The sequence below is a fragment of the Sander lucioperca genome, chromosome 21, assembly GCF_008315115.2.
Source record: "Sander lucioperca isolate FBNREF2018 chromosome 21, SLUC_FBN_1.2, whole genome shotgun sequence".
NCBI classification, from domain to species: domain Eukaryota; kingdom Metazoa; phylum Chordata; class Actinopteri; order Perciformes; family Percidae; genus Sander; species Sander lucioperca.
In genome coordinates, this window is record NC_050193.1 from 445,001 (window position 1) to 460,000 (window position 15,000).

Consider the following 15,000-nt stretch of genomic DNA (forward strand, 5'->3'; position numbering starts at 1 on the left):
ACACCCCTCCACCCCTCTTTGCTTTTTAACTTCAGACATCCGACCGCGACTGTCTTAGTGACGAGCAAAACCTTCCAGACTCTTATTTATCGCCAGGCCCAAACGGAATTTGCAGAAGTTTTTTTTTAGATGTGATCCAGAATGAAAATAGGCGGAATTTAGCAGCGTGTTTTTTTTAGTTTGTGGTGATGTGTTAACATTCAGAGTGTAATTTTAAAGGTGCACTATGAGTTCCTGCATGGTTTCAGCGTGATTTCATTTTTGTCATCTCTCCTTGATCCACTAGCTGCCTGGTCCCTGAACACACCGTGAAAAAGCCCGGTCTCGGGAGACAAGACAGGGGTCGGAAACACGTCAAACAAACACTAGAAGCACAGGATAGGCACCAAAATACAACAAACCACTCCAGCCAATCACAGACAAGATGGTTGGGGGTGGGGCTTAGTGACGTTACAGAAACATGGGAAGAGGGGCGAGCTGGCTCTGTCTTGTTTGGTATTTACGTGGAACGTCAACAGAAGTGACGTCATGTAGGAACGTCATAGTGCACCTTTAATCTTTTTTTTTTTTTTTTAAATCTGCAGAAAATTTGTGGGGAATTCTGATTCTGCGTCCGCAGATTCCGTGTGGCGCTGTGTGTATCGATGAATGACGTCATTGTCGTCTTCGCTGTCCCCATTTTTTCTTTTTGTTCTAAACCTACTTTCACTCTGAGGAATTGGCTGTTTGTCTTTCCACGGGTAAAAGAAAAGAATAGTTTGCACAGACTTCACGTCAAAGATTTCATGCAGCGGCCAACCTCTGTATCTCGTTGCTCTGATGAGTTTTCGGTTACACTTTACTTGAAGGTATCTACATAAGAGTGACATGACATGACACTGTCATGAACGTGTCGTAAACATTATAAACAAGTCATAAACGTCTATGACATAACGCTTCTGTCAGACAGTGTCATTCGGTTTTTGTCATGACAAGGTAAGGCTCTGACACACCAACCAGACGGCCGACCGTCGGCAGTAAAGCCAGTCGGACTGATCAGTCTCCCCGAGGTCCAAAAAGTGCCTCAGAACACACTGAGGAGACGCCGACTTGAGCGTACGTTCTGCACGTGCGCGAGACGTAATACGTCTCCATAACAGCAGGCGGTGCTAATCTGTATTGTCGCCCAAAAAATGAAAACCGTAAATGAGGGAAGATCTCTCTAGACCTGGTAAACACAGAGCACGCTGTCGTCAGTCCTTGTTTTCATCAGAGAGAGGTGATAGTAGTCAAGAAGGATCCTTGTTGCCATTACTCGCTGAACGGAACTAAATACCACGGCTAGTAATAAGAAGATACTGGCGTTGTCAGCTCCCGTTTTCTCGTGCACTGATTGGCTAGTCAAGGGCTAGCACTCCACCAATCAGATTGGTCATTGAGTCCGACTGCCCGCTGGCCGATTCAACAAGTCACATCGGCCCAAATTAAAGCCGACGGCTCCTCAGACTGACGACGGCACGGAGCACACCGAACAGACTTCACCGACCTCGCCAGACTGTCAGACGGCTGATTATCAGCCCGGTGTGTCAGCACCTTTAGAGTTAGTGTTCATGATAGTGTCATGTCACTCTTATGTCAGCCCGGTCTCACGGCAGGTTGTGTAAATGTCACGTTATTTAATCTATTGATACGTGTTCACAGGGACGTTTTCCTCATTTTTTACGTGTTGGCCAGCACTAAAATGTGAAGTAATGTATTTCAATGGGAAGCATATTTCGTGGTCACAGCATGAAAATGGTAGGGAGTAGTATAAAGAGCCGAAAATCCGCGTAGGGAGGCTGGTTGGGGGGGTGGATGGGTCCAACAACACAGGACTTTCACCCGGGCGAGCAGGGATCGCATCCCACGTGTGGCACTTTGTCCAGCGTGTTATTGTGGCGCGTCCCCCGTCCCCCGTCCCCTGCGGCCGTCTCCCGCCGTGTAAGGCGCCCTTTCCCCGTCGGGTTTCTCCTAAACCCAACCTCCACCATCCCATTATTGTGGCGTTCCCAGCGGGCCGCCTCGCAGCCGCCTCCCAATTTATGGAGCATCATTTTTGGCCATCTCCCAGTCGTCTCCCAGCGTCCTTTCCCCGAAAATAACGTGACATTTACACGTAAAAAACGAGAAAAACGTCACCGTGAATAGATTAAGAATAACGTGACATTTACACGAACTGCCGTGAGACTGTGTTGCTTATGTAGATACCTGTGTTACCGAGTTTTAATACCGCTACAAAAATACCAAAGCAACACTCATTTTCATCTAATGACCTTTGCTATTTATAGATTTAATTTAATTGTGCGTTGTAATTAGAGATTTAGAACTGTTAATACCCCTGACCTCACCCTTCCAGTCCAGTTTTAAGCACTGACTCCAGACTTTAAAGATCCCTTGAAAGGCCACCGGTGACCGTGTTGGTGCTATTGAACTTTGACCCAGTTGGAAGCGAGTCCGCGTCCACACGGGAGCTCTGACACAGACGGTCATCAGGACACTCGTCCACGCTTTTGTTTTGTGAGCACCTGCGCTGTCATGTTCACGGGCCTGCCTAATAACACATCACGCCATTTTACGGGGCTAATTTACGTGGCTTTGTGTGCAGAATAGTGTTTTTAAGGAAGTATTTAGCAAAAAAATTAGAAGGGTCTGTTAGGCCTCCTTCACGCAGTTGCGTGGCGTGAGCGTGGCGTGGCGTTTTCTGTCTTACCACACCAGAAAGGTGTCTGACGCGGCACTGCTGCTGCTGCCATAAACATAAACATAAATATATTCTGATCTGATTACAGCAACGACAACGTCGGCAGTATTGACGGCAACATAGGCTCCAGAATATTTCCTTCTGTGTTGACAGGTGCAAAATTTAAATGACATTTATATCTGCATTCATGTCAAAACCTCGAGACTTTCCAACATCAACATGTCATTTATTAAATGTATTTGTGTCTAAATGACATATAAACATCTTTTAGTATTCTATTTTGCCTGGAGACGCTTCCAACACGCTTGCGTGTCGCGTTAAAAATAGGCGTCAGTTCTATTTCTAGCATGCACGCGTCTGAGACGAGCGTGTCACGCAGACAGTGTGCACACTCTAACCTGTTACCATGGAAGCCGAAATATAAACAGACACGCCACGCAGCTGACACGCTCACGCCACGCAGCCAGTATGTGCAGGAGGCCTTAGATTAGGGCTGCAACTAATGATTATGTTTGTTATCGATTAACCTGTGGATTACTTTCTGGAAGAATGGAGCATCGTCCTCCAGCACAATGCTGGTAAAATATGCGAGTGGCTGATAGATTAGCTACTAACGGTAATCTGTTGAGTGGCCGGTATAATTTGAACATCCGCTAGCCGTTTGGCTGGTGGGTGAAGCAGGTCATTTCCAACCCTGGTTGTTTGGTCTTTAAAATGTGGATCAGAGTTTCCCAAAGCCTGAGATAACGTCCTCAAATACTGTGTCTTGTTTTGTCGATATTCAGTTAACTGTCCCAGTACCAGTGGTGTAGTCTACGTGATATGCAGGTATACCCAGTATACCCACTAAGAAAGCTCCAGGATTTCCATATACCCTCTTAAAAATACCCAATGACCCGCAACAACATACCTTTATATTTTTGATATATTTTGAATTGTCATCTGTGTTTTTCATCTACAGATCGGCTAAATAAAGGTATTTCCACCGGAAATTGGTGCATAAAAATGTCAGAATGCAGGAAATGAAGTTGTTGATGCTCATAATTTCCCTGGGGGAGGACACCCGGATCCCCCACTATGATATGATATGATTTTACAAATGAGGTTATAGAGGATGTTGTAAGTAGGGATGCACCGTAGTGCAAGCGTAGGGTTCGGTTCAGCAGAAACCCAACCCCGTCAAAAAGCCCAACATTCAGCCCAGTCAGAAGCTGAATCCTGGATTCGGTGCATGCCTGGTTGTAAGTGTAGGTCATAATATTACCTATATTTAAAACGCTGGGGCTATGTTACTGCATTGAGTTTTTTCAGGTACATTTGATGATGCGTACATACTTTTACCTAACATTTCACATGCAGGACTTTAACTTGTACATGTTTTTTTGTTTTGTTTTTACATTTGTCTTATTGCAACTCTTACTCAAGGAAAGACTCATCCATCCAGTCCCTGGTACCTGACGGGAATCACGCTACATTTACAGCTGAGATTCTCCTGTTGTCTGCGTCATACTGTTACCCTAGCCTAGAAATCTAGACTCCCCCTAACCCTAGGGTTTCTTATGCCCGTGCCCATCCTGGGCGTTGCGTTTTAACCCAAACCTAACCCATGTCAGGCTACTGTTAACCCACCGAATGTCTTGAATGTAACGTTGGAAACTAGTTACTGGATTCAGTTTCAACGCAGAAACATTTCTTCAAAGCAGAAATGTTTCACTAAGTTACAGAGGAAGCTCAGGCTACCTTCAGGCTTCTCCAAGTTAAATTTAAAGGTGACCATCTGCAGATTTTACTTCTTTTAAAGGTGCACTATGAGTTGCTGCATGGTTTCAGCGTGTTTTCATTTTTGTCTCAAATCGTAGTCCTCTCTCCTTGATCCGCTAGCTGCCTGGTCCCTGAACACACTGTGAAAAAGCCCGGTCTCAGGAGACAACACAGGGGTCGTACACGTCAACCAAACACTAGAGGCACAGGCTGGGCACCAAAATACAACAAACCACGTTCCAGCCAATCACAGACAACATGGTTGGGGGTTACTACCCGATGTGAGTGGAGTGCAGATGTGAGTTGTGCATGCTCAGATTTAAACGGTTTACGGCACAACGCCGAGGGATCTGGATCCGGCAAAGCTATCAATGATTGTTTGATTGCTAACGTTAGCTCAAAACACCATTCAAGTGACAGTCTTTGTTGTGTTTGATTGCTAAGTTGTAGCCAGCAATGAATGAACTTCGTTATGTATGTTCAATGTTTCTGTATTGACATTACAGAAGTCTCTCATTAGCATCTTGGACGCTACTTCAGACATTACAGAAGTCTCTCGTTAGCATCTTGGAGGCTACTTCAGACATTACAGAAGTCTCTCGTTAGCATCTTGGAGGCTACTTCAGACATTACAGAAGTCTCTCGTTAGCATCTTGGAGGCTACTTCAGACATTACAGAAGTCTCTCGTTAGCATCTTGGAGGCTACTTCAGACATTACAGAAGTCTCTCGTTAGCAGGTTCTTGGATGCTACTTCAGCCTCTAATCTAGAACTGACATCAGGGATCATGCCGTGAAAATGTGATGCCTTACGCTAAATAATAAATTACTGCTATGTAATGTACCTATCTCATTATTCTGTGGCTAACAGCAAAACAGATCTGCATGAAATCTGTCATTGTCGCAAAGTGACGCATGCACAACTCACATCGGGTAGTGACAGCGAGATTGCAGTGACCGTGCAGGAACTCAGAGCACCTTTAAATAAGCTGCATGTTTGGGTTTAATGTGCTGAAGACTATTTGACAATTGACAGATTGAAGCTCTTAAATTGTTCAGCACCAAAAGCATCACAGACATGTAGCAGGGTGCCATATAATGGGGGGGGGCATGTACACTAACTGTGTTTTCAGTCCATCAAATGTCTAGACATCCCCTTCATTAAATCAGATGTAGGAATGTAGTTTTTAGATCTCTGATTCCCAAAAAAGTAGAAATATTGAGTATATTTCCCCTAAATGTGTTAGCTTTGTTTCAACATTGTCTTTGCTTTCCTCCTTGTTGTTTTTTCTTTATTATGCGTTTCACTAAACATGACATTTGTGCAATAAAAAAACACTTGAAAAATATGGCTCTGAAATTAATTTATTCATAACTGTTGTTGCCTAAAAATACACAGTATATCTGAACTACACAGAAGTAGTGTAATACAGAGCACATGATTGTGATTTACAAAAGGAAAAATCAAATCTAGCAATATATATATATATACACTGGTCCGAGAAAACCAAAGGTTTGGCATTTTTAAAACAATTGTCAACCAACAAAATGTTTCAGTGCATTAGAGACGGGGTTGAAAACTAAAAAAACTACTTTCACAAAAGTAACACACGACATTCGTGTCTCCATCTTCTCATTACAACAACATAAAGATGAGAATAATCATAAGTTCTTCATCTGTTAAACACAAAGAATACCAGGAATGTTTTACACTGATGGACATTTACAATGTCCGTTACATTTTAAACTTAAAATATATTCTAAAACAAAAAAACATCATGATATATAATCATAAAAAACTAACTCAGGGCGGCTTCTAGCTCACTCAGTAAAGGCCGTCACACACCATCCAGACGGCCGTCACCCACCGACCAGACGGTCATTACCCACCGACCAGACGGTCATTACCCACCGACCAGACGGTCATTACCCACCGACCAGACGGTCATTACCCACCGACCAGACGGTCATTACCCACCGACCAGACGGCCATTACCCACCGACCAGACGGTCATTACCCACCGACCAGACGGTCATTACCCACCGACCAGACGGTCGTCACCCACCGACCAGACGGTCGTTACCCACCGACCAGACGGCCGTCACCCACCGACCAGACGGTCATTACCCACCGACCAGACGGCCATTACCCACCGACCAGACGGCCATTACCCACCGACCAGACGGCCATTACCCACCGACCAGACGGTCATTACCCACCGACCAGACGGCCATCACACACCGACCAGACGGTCATTACCCACCGACCAGACGGTCATTACCCACCGACCAGACGGTCATTACCCACCGACCAGACGGCCGTCACACACCGACCAGACGGCCATTACCCACCGACCAGACGGCCGTCACACACCGACCAGACGGTCATTACCCACCGACCAGACGGCCGTCACACACCGACCAGACGGTCATTACCCACCGACCAGACGGTCATTACCCACCGACCAGACGGCCGTCACACACCGACCAGACGGTCATTACCCACCGACCAGACGGCCGCTACACACCGACCAGACGGCCGTCACACACCGACCAGACGGCCGACCGTCGGCAGTAAAGCCAGTGTGACTGATCAGTCTCCCCGAGTTGGTCCAAAAAGTTCCTCAGAACACCGAAGAGACCAGACGTAATACGTCTCCATAACAGCAGGCGGCGCTGATCTGTATTGTTGCACAAAAAATGAAAACCAGCAGCTGATTGGACGAACGCGTCACGTGGGTCTGGCTTCTCCAGAAATTCACAGCCAGACTGTCATGGCGGCTCGTTCAGAATACGATCTCATATTGGACTAAAATAGTTCACCGAAACGTGTTTCTGAAAACATTTGAAGAGAGAAATAGGCCGTGCAGTTGCTGAATCTGTCTTCATTTCAGATCAACAAAGGTCAGTTTAAAAGATTTTCATCAGATTTTGAGAGACTCTAGTCACGCTCATCCTGCTCCCTATTTCCTGGTTAGCTCTCCACCAATCAGATGGCTCATTGAGTCTGACTGCCGGCAGTGCCCGCCCCGCCGATTATACATGTCAAATCAAATGCCAAAATGAAGGCCGACGGCACAGAACCAACTCGGGAAGCCAGTCAGTCCGACTGGCTTTTCTGCCGACGGTCGGCCGTCTGGTTGGTGTGTCAGAGCCTTAATATGTCTCTAAAAAAACTACTTTCACAAAAGTAACACACGACATTCGTGTCTCCATCTTCTCATTACAACAACATAAAGATGAGAATAATCATAAGTTCTTCATCTGTTAAACACAAAGAATACCAGGAATGTTTTACACTGATGGACATTTACAATGTCCGTTACATTTTAAACTTAAAATATATTCTAAAACAAAGAAAACATCATGATATATAATCATAAAAAACAACAAACTATAAGACATAATCATTACAAAAAAACCCCCACAAAAGACAAGATGTATTATAAGCTAATCACTGACATATGAAAACGTTGACGCTGTGACGTAGACGAAACAAAATAGTGGCCCTACATTTCAGTCCGTTGCATTTTAAACTTAAAATACAGTCTAAAAAAAAGAAAACATGAGATATAATCATAAAAAAACAAACTATATGACAATCATTACCAAAAAAAACACAAAAGACGAAATGTATTATAGGCTAATCACTGACATATAAAAACGTTGACGCTGTGACGTAGACAAAACAAAATAGCGTTCCTCTGGCCCAGCCAGAGGAACGCGTCGTGCTCAGCAAGCCACACTGGAGCAAAATATAACTTACGCCTGGCGTGCAAAAACCATCCTGTAACATTTCAATTGTCTGGCGAGGTTTTGCTACGTTGTGCTGGCTGAACAGGAGCTGATTTAGGCGACCAATCACAGGGGTGAAATGTGAAGTGAGTGAGGTTAGAGGGAAGGGGAGGAGTCACAGGACAAAAAAAAGGACTACTGATTGGCTGCTTCACAGGCGTCGATCCAATCGCTGTAAACATCCACCGGTTCAGACAGATCTGACGGGGAAAGGTTAAGGGGCATTCCAGAAAACACACACACACACACACACACACAGACAGACAGACAGAGATATATATACATACACACACACACACACACACACACACACACACACACACACAGACACACACACAGACAGAGATATATATACACACACACACACACACACACACACACAGACAGACAGACAGACAGACAGAGATATATACACACACACACACACACACACACAGACAGAGATATATATATATACACACACACACACACACACACACACACACACACAGATATACACACACACACACACACACAGAGAGAGAGACAGAGACACACACACACACAGACAGACACACACACAACACAGACAGAGACACGCACACAGAGAGAGACAGACACACACACACACACACACACACACACACACACACACAGAGACAGACAGACAGACAGACAGACAGACACACACACACACAGAGATATACACACACACACACACACACACACACAGAGAGAGAGACAGACACACACACACACACACACACACACACACAGACAGACACACACACAACACACACACACACACACAGAGATATACACACACACACACACACACACACACACACACACACAGAGAGAGAGACAGACACACACACACACACACACAGAGACAGACAGACAGACACACACACACACACACACACACACACACACAGAGACAGACAGACACACACACACACACACACACAGAGACAGACAGACAGACAGACACACACACACACACACAGAGACAGACAGACACACACACACACACACACACACACACACACACACAGAGACAGACAGAGACCCCCCCCCAGTTTGGGTGAAGGATACAGGTGATAGGAGTCTGGAACTCCTCCAAGCAGACGCTGCAGGATATGATTCCTGTGTTTCGTGTCCGTTCCCTGGAATAACAGTTAGCATGTCAGTGATGCTGCTCATGATGCATTCCTCCATCTCTCTCTCTCTCTTTTGTTTTTGAAGTTGCTTACATTTTGACGTCGCAGGACTTCTCGTGGTTACAGAACGGGCACGTGAACTGGACGTCCAGGTTACCCGTCATTTTCTTCTTCGGCGGCGGCTTCCTCTTTGACTTCCTGCGCCCCATTTGTAGTTCTGTTTATCTGCAGGAAAAAAAAGATGACGTGAGCCAGACTGTACGCCATTATTGGCGTGTTATCAAGACGCATACTCACTTTTTAGCGTGTTTATCAACGCCGTTTGGCCTCCATTGACTTCTATATATATGTATGTGTGTGTGTGTGTGTGTGTGTGTGTGTGTGTGTGTATGTGTGTGTGTGTGTCTGTGTGTGTATTTATTTATTTATTTATATAATTTTAGCATATTTAAGCAACAAGGTAATTCAAAGTGCTTTTTAAAATCATTAAAAGGACAATTATCACATTGTAATTTCCCCTTGCGGGATTAATAAAGTATATATTAATATTATTAATATTTTAAGCCTGGAACCCAGCCAACCACGTACGAGATGAATCGTAACCATAAAACATTTGATTCGGCTCAAAAACAACATTTTGAAAACGTCAAAAAAGTCAAAAGAAAGAAGACTGTTCAGAAACGATCAGAGACTAGCGGCTCGATCGGAGGTAAACATTTCCATGGTAACTGCGAGCTTCACCAATCAGAGACGTCGCTGCTGCGCTTGGGATTGTGGGTAGTGTAGTACATCTCCACGACATCGCGAATAAAACATGTTTTTCTTCAAACTAAGGTAGATTTTACACGGACTTGTGGCTTCTACGGGAGCAGGACACTTGGTTTCACAACCTCGTAGCTCGTAGTCGGTGTACCTCGGACGGTTTAGACATTATGGGATGGTTTAGACATAACGGCTGATAATCGGAACCACACTGGTGAACTATTTGGCTTTTAATCATCGCTGCACACCTGGATCCAAAGGCAGTAAAACCACTGGACCGCGTGGATAATACCTAACGTTGCCTCTCATTTCAGTCGTGTTTCATAACTATAACTATATACTTAGTCTACCTCTGAAATGTCACCAAACAATTCAGCCTACGTCCAACAGGATGAGAAAAACAGCGAAGCGCCAAAAAGCTACCGAAGCTACACGCTAGCAAGCTAACCCGCTAACAGCCGCTAGCCTGCGACTACGAGCTAGAAATAGCTTTTAACGGACGAGTTGAAGGTAAAAGGTGGAGCTGAGGTGTGTATTATGGGATGTATTAGTTCCAATTTGCTTCATGATGTGATGTGCTGCGTCTCTTACCAACGGGATGGCTCGCAACGGAGGATGCTGTGCGTTCAACTTGATCATCCGGGTACCGCAGAGAGGGACGGGTGATACACAGGCTTGTTGCATTCAAGTGAGGTCGAAATAATCGGAAAGATTAGTTCCCCACTGGTAATAGACCTGAACAGTCCCGCCCGCAGCCGACTCTGGATGTACAAATCCCATTCATTTTCTCCATAATGATTTAGATATCAGTCACAACGTCTAAACCATCCCATAATGTCTGAAACATCCCATAATATCTAAACCATCCCATAATAATGTCTAAACCATCCCATAATATCTAAACCATCCCATAATAATGTCTAAACCATCCCATAATGTCTAAACCATCCCATAATGTCTGAAACATCCCATAATGTCTAACCCATCCCATAATGTCTGAACCGCCAAACATCCCATAATGTCTAAGTAGTACCGACTAGAGCTCAGACGCAATTTTGTAATTTTCTAAATTTCTGATCCTCTGAATAAAAACAGAAAATTGGAAAAACAGTTTAAAGATCCAATTTTTTAATTTGTCAAAGTGGGAAAAAAAATGAAAAATTGGATATTTGAACCCATTTTTCTGTTTTTCCAAATGTCTTTATATATACATATATACATATATATATATATATGTATATATATGTATATATATATGTTATGTATATATATCTATATGTATATGTAGATATATATATATACATATATATATATATATATATATATATATATATATAGATATACACGTATATATATATGTATATATATATATATATATATATATCTATATATATATACATATATATACATATATATATATAGATATACACGTATATATACGTATACGTATATGTATATATATATGTATATATATAGATATGTATATATATGTATATATATATGTATATATATATGTATATATATAGATATGTATATCTATATGTATATATATAGATATACATATATATATGTATATATACATATATATATATCATCAGTAAACATTGATTTTGTGATCATTCACTTAAAAAAAACAACCACTCTCTGATTTTATTTGGTTCGAACAATCCCAACTGAATCCAGCCTTCTGATTGGATCAGGATAATCCTGGTTTTTTAATCAAATAGATTCCAAACCGAGTTCAGAGGGCAGGTTTGATCCAGATCAAATGTAAAATCAGAATACATGATCTGAATAATCCATTTCCTAGATTTGATCCAATCTGTGATCTGTATTCCCGAAATGGATTACTCTAGAAAAACTAGAGTGGGGAACTCCGAGGAGCACCTGAATGCAGCTCCTGTTAACTAGTGCGTTAAAAATATAAAATATATAAGTTTTTCAAATTTTTATATTTTATATATATGTTTTATTTTATATTTTAATACCTTTTATATATATGGTATTAAAAAATAAATAAATATATAATCTTAATGTTGTGCAATGTCCCTTCTTGATTAAGCAAACAGACATATTTGGGTAGAAAGTAAACCCCAAGAACAGGGACTATGAAAGAAAAACTATAAAATCGATGAATAGATGAATAAAATATTCATTTTCAAAGAATACCATTGATTGGTCCGTCTCGCCTCGAGGGGCGGGGCTTGGTGCTAGTGTAATATGACGGAGGAAGTGGAAGTGGCTCGGCTGAACCTTGGTCTACCTGAGTTTTTAGTTTGCGTCTTGCATTCCTAAATCCGGACAGGAAGAGGAGAGGAAGGTGAGTGACAGCGTGTTTGACTTTAGTGAGTAACTGTAACTTATCCTGAAGAAATGCTGAATGGAGCAACAACTAGACATATATAATGGACCACCAGATCCCGTTGCTCTGGACGGAGACCAGTGACGGATATTAGGCCGGTTACACACTATTACATACTGTCTGCGTGGATGTTTCTGTGTCCTACCACCAGAAGCGTGTCTGACGCGGCGCTGCTGCTGCTGCTAGGTACAGGGAGGGCTGATCTCGGGACGTAGCGCCGACACATTCAAACTCTGACAAATGATGGGCTGTCTGTTTCTAACAACTTAGTGTAGCTGTAGAGAGCCTATAGAGCCTCTCTGATGCTGGACCGTCACTCAGAACACACACTACGTTGTTATTGTAGCCTCTCCTCCCCTTTATATATCGGCTTGTTCCACGTACGGGGAGAGAGTTGTTAAACATTAATATATAGCTACTGATCTGATTAAAGCCAGACAACGTCGGCAGTATTGACTGCAAAATATGTTACAGAATATTTCCTTCTGTATGACAGGTGCAATATTTGAAAATCTTTTCTCTGAAATGTTTTATTACATTTATATCTACATTGATGTCAAAACCTCGAGACTTTCAAACATCAAGATGTCATTTATTAATATGCATTTGTGTCTAAATGACATATAAACATATTTTCCTATTCTATTTTGCCAGGAAACGCTTCCAACACGCTCGCGTCTCGCGTGAAAAATAGGCGTCGGTTCGTTTTCTAGCAGGCACGCGGTGGGAGCCGAAATATAAACGGACACGCCACGCAGCTGACACGCTCATGGCGTATCAGCTGCGTGGTGTTTTCTATGTCTTTCACCAGAAAGGTGTCTGACGCGGTGCTGCTGCTGCTAGCCTTGTCTGGACACATGGATGTTTCTCATAAACATAAATATATTCTGATCTGATTACAGCAGAGACAACGTCGGCAGTATTGACGGCAACATAGGCTACAGAATATTTCCTTCTGGATTGACAGGTGCAATGTTTGAAAATCGATAATATCTGCATTTATGTCAAAACCTCCAGACTTTCCAACATCAACATGTCATTTATTAAATGTATTTGTGTCTAAATGACATATAAACATCTTTTCATATTCTATGTTGCCTGGAACCTCTTCCAACACGCTGGCGTGTTGCATGAAAAATAGGGTCGGTTCTATTTCTAGCAGGCACGCGTTTTCTGAGACGTGCGTGTCACGCAGGCAGTGTGCACGCTCTAACCTGTTACCATGGGAACCCAAATAAAAACGCTCACGCCACGCAGCCAGTGTGTAGGAGGCCTTAGAAGTCTCTTTCCCGGTGATGGCTGAGCGTTACTGAGCAGCCTCCAACTGAGCTTGAAGACGTAGATGTGACGTGAGCAACCTGTCTGAAAGTTGGAAGTCTTCTGGTAGCTGTGCCAAGAGAAATCTCAATCATTCCCAATCTAGCAGAGACGGAGAGCGTAGGTATATGTAAGGAGATAACATAGACACAGGCTAATTATTGATCACTAAAATGATAGTTAACATTAGTAATTAAACTTAAACAGCTAATGGAAGTCCAAACTGCCTGAGAGCTTCTCCTGTACTATTCGGTAATTCCTCTACTATGAGACAGTAAGTCTCGTGGTTATGACCCAATCGTTAGCCTATTTTTATAAAAACGTCTGCTACGGAGCCATAACGTGAGGTACAAGGTAATGGAGCCTTTTATACATTGTCGTGTTTCTTTAGAAATAAACAATGGACAAATAGAGTCTTTAAACTCTTCAGATGTAAAGTTATTCTCTGTCAAAGTGACGTCAAAATGAATGGCAGTCAATGGGATGCTAACGGGAGGTGATGGCTTGGTAGCATCAACATGGCGCCATAGGAGCTACGCGGTCCGAGGAGAAGCTGACCCCCTTGGTTAAAACGTGTGTAACTACTGCTGCTAACGTTAGCTTCAGTCCCAGCTGGGAACAGTCCTAAACTTACCTGTTGTTGACATGTACCTGTACCCATGCTAACATTGCTACATAAGCTATATAAACATATGCTGTCCTAGTCAGTGACTTCTGAGATGTAGTTTCTCTGTTATCTTGTTCTGCAGACTTTATTATCAGGTCTGCTGCACGTGGAGCTCCAGCTGAAAAACACCCCAGAGCTTTATCTCTGTGGTCCAGAGTGACTCCATGGTAACAGAGAGTGACACCATGGCAACAGGGAGTGACACCATGGCAACAGAGGTGGCGCCCACAGACCTGGTCAAAGTGCTCCATCTCCTGGTGCTCTCCTTCTCCTGGGGCATGCAGCTCTGGGTCTCCTTCATAGCAGGTGGAGTACAGAGAGACAGACAGGCAGACAGACAGACATGCAGCTCTGGGTCTCCTCATAGCAGGTGGAGTACAGAGAGACAGACAGGCAGACAGACAGACATGCAGCTCTGGGTCTCCTTCATAGCAGGTGGAGTACAGAGAGAGAGACAGACAGACAGACAGACAGAC

The 15,000-nt window shown here is 43.3% G+C and overlaps 2 protein-coding genes and 1 long non-coding RNA gene across 5 annotated transcripts in view; 1 reads left to right on the plus strand and 2 right to left on the minus strand.

Annotated features, from left to right (window-relative positions):
* Positions 1-4,109: 4,109 nt before the first annotated feature.
* Positions 4,110-4,588, minus strand: LOC116046771. Its single transcript, XR_004104218.1, has 2 exons — positions 4,319-4,588; positions 4,110-4,266 (listed from the first exon to the last, which is right to left on the minus strand). It is a non-coding gene; the product is annotated as an uncharacterized LOC116046771 (long non-coding RNA).
* A 2,911-nt stretch (positions 4,589-7,499) lies between these two features.
* elof1 (ELF1 homolog, elongation factor 1) lies at positions 7,500-10,884 on the minus strand. Its single transcript, XM_031295170.2, has 4 exons — positions 10,770-10,884; positions 9,510-9,641; positions 9,352-9,422; positions 7,500-8,474 (listed from the first exon to the last, which is right to left on the minus strand). The coding sequence occupies exons 2-4, from the start codon at positions 9,623-9,625 to the stop codon at positions 8,410-8,412; spliced, it is 252 nt and encodes an 83-aa protein (XP_031151030.1). The 5' UTR covers positions 9,626-9,641; positions 10,770-10,884; the 3' UTR covers positions 7,500-8,409.
* A 1,508-nt stretch (positions 10,885-12,392) lies between these two features.
* Positions 12,393-15,000, plus strand: part of tmem205 (transmembrane protein 205) — a 5,102-nt gene continuing 2,494 nt past the window's right edge. The window contains exons 1-3 of one of the 3 annotated variants that reach the window (XM_031295168.2): positions 12,393-12,498; positions 14,607-14,680; positions 14,724-14,830. In XM_031295168.2, coding sequence (XP_031151028.1) covers positions 14,731-14,830 — 100 coding nt within the window. In that variant the 5' untranslated portion in view covers positions 12,393-12,498; positions 14,607-14,680; positions 14,724-14,730. Of the gene's footprint in view, positions 12,499-13,484; positions 13,508-14,606; positions 14,831-15,000 lie in introns of those variants that run through there. The other 2 variants (XM_031295165.2, XM_031295167.2) reach the window with 2 other exon arrangements.

What these genes read in the sequence shown, in the direction of transcription:
- elof1 (XM_031295170.2), bottom strand. Translation starts at nt 9,625, where the DNA reads ATGGGGCGCAGGAAGTCAAAGAGGAAGCCGCCGCCGAAGAAGAAAATG. An exon ending in AAGTCCTGCGACGTCAAAAT is followed by an intron (nt 9,423 to 9,509) that starts GTAAGCAACTTC and finishes CTGTTATTCCAG; the next exon opens with GGAACGGACACGAAACACAG. An exon ending in GTTCCAGACTCCTATCACCT is followed by an intron (nt 8,475 to 9,351) that starts GTATCCTTCACC and finishes TTTCCCCGTCAG; the next exon opens with ATCTGTCTGAACCGGTGGAT.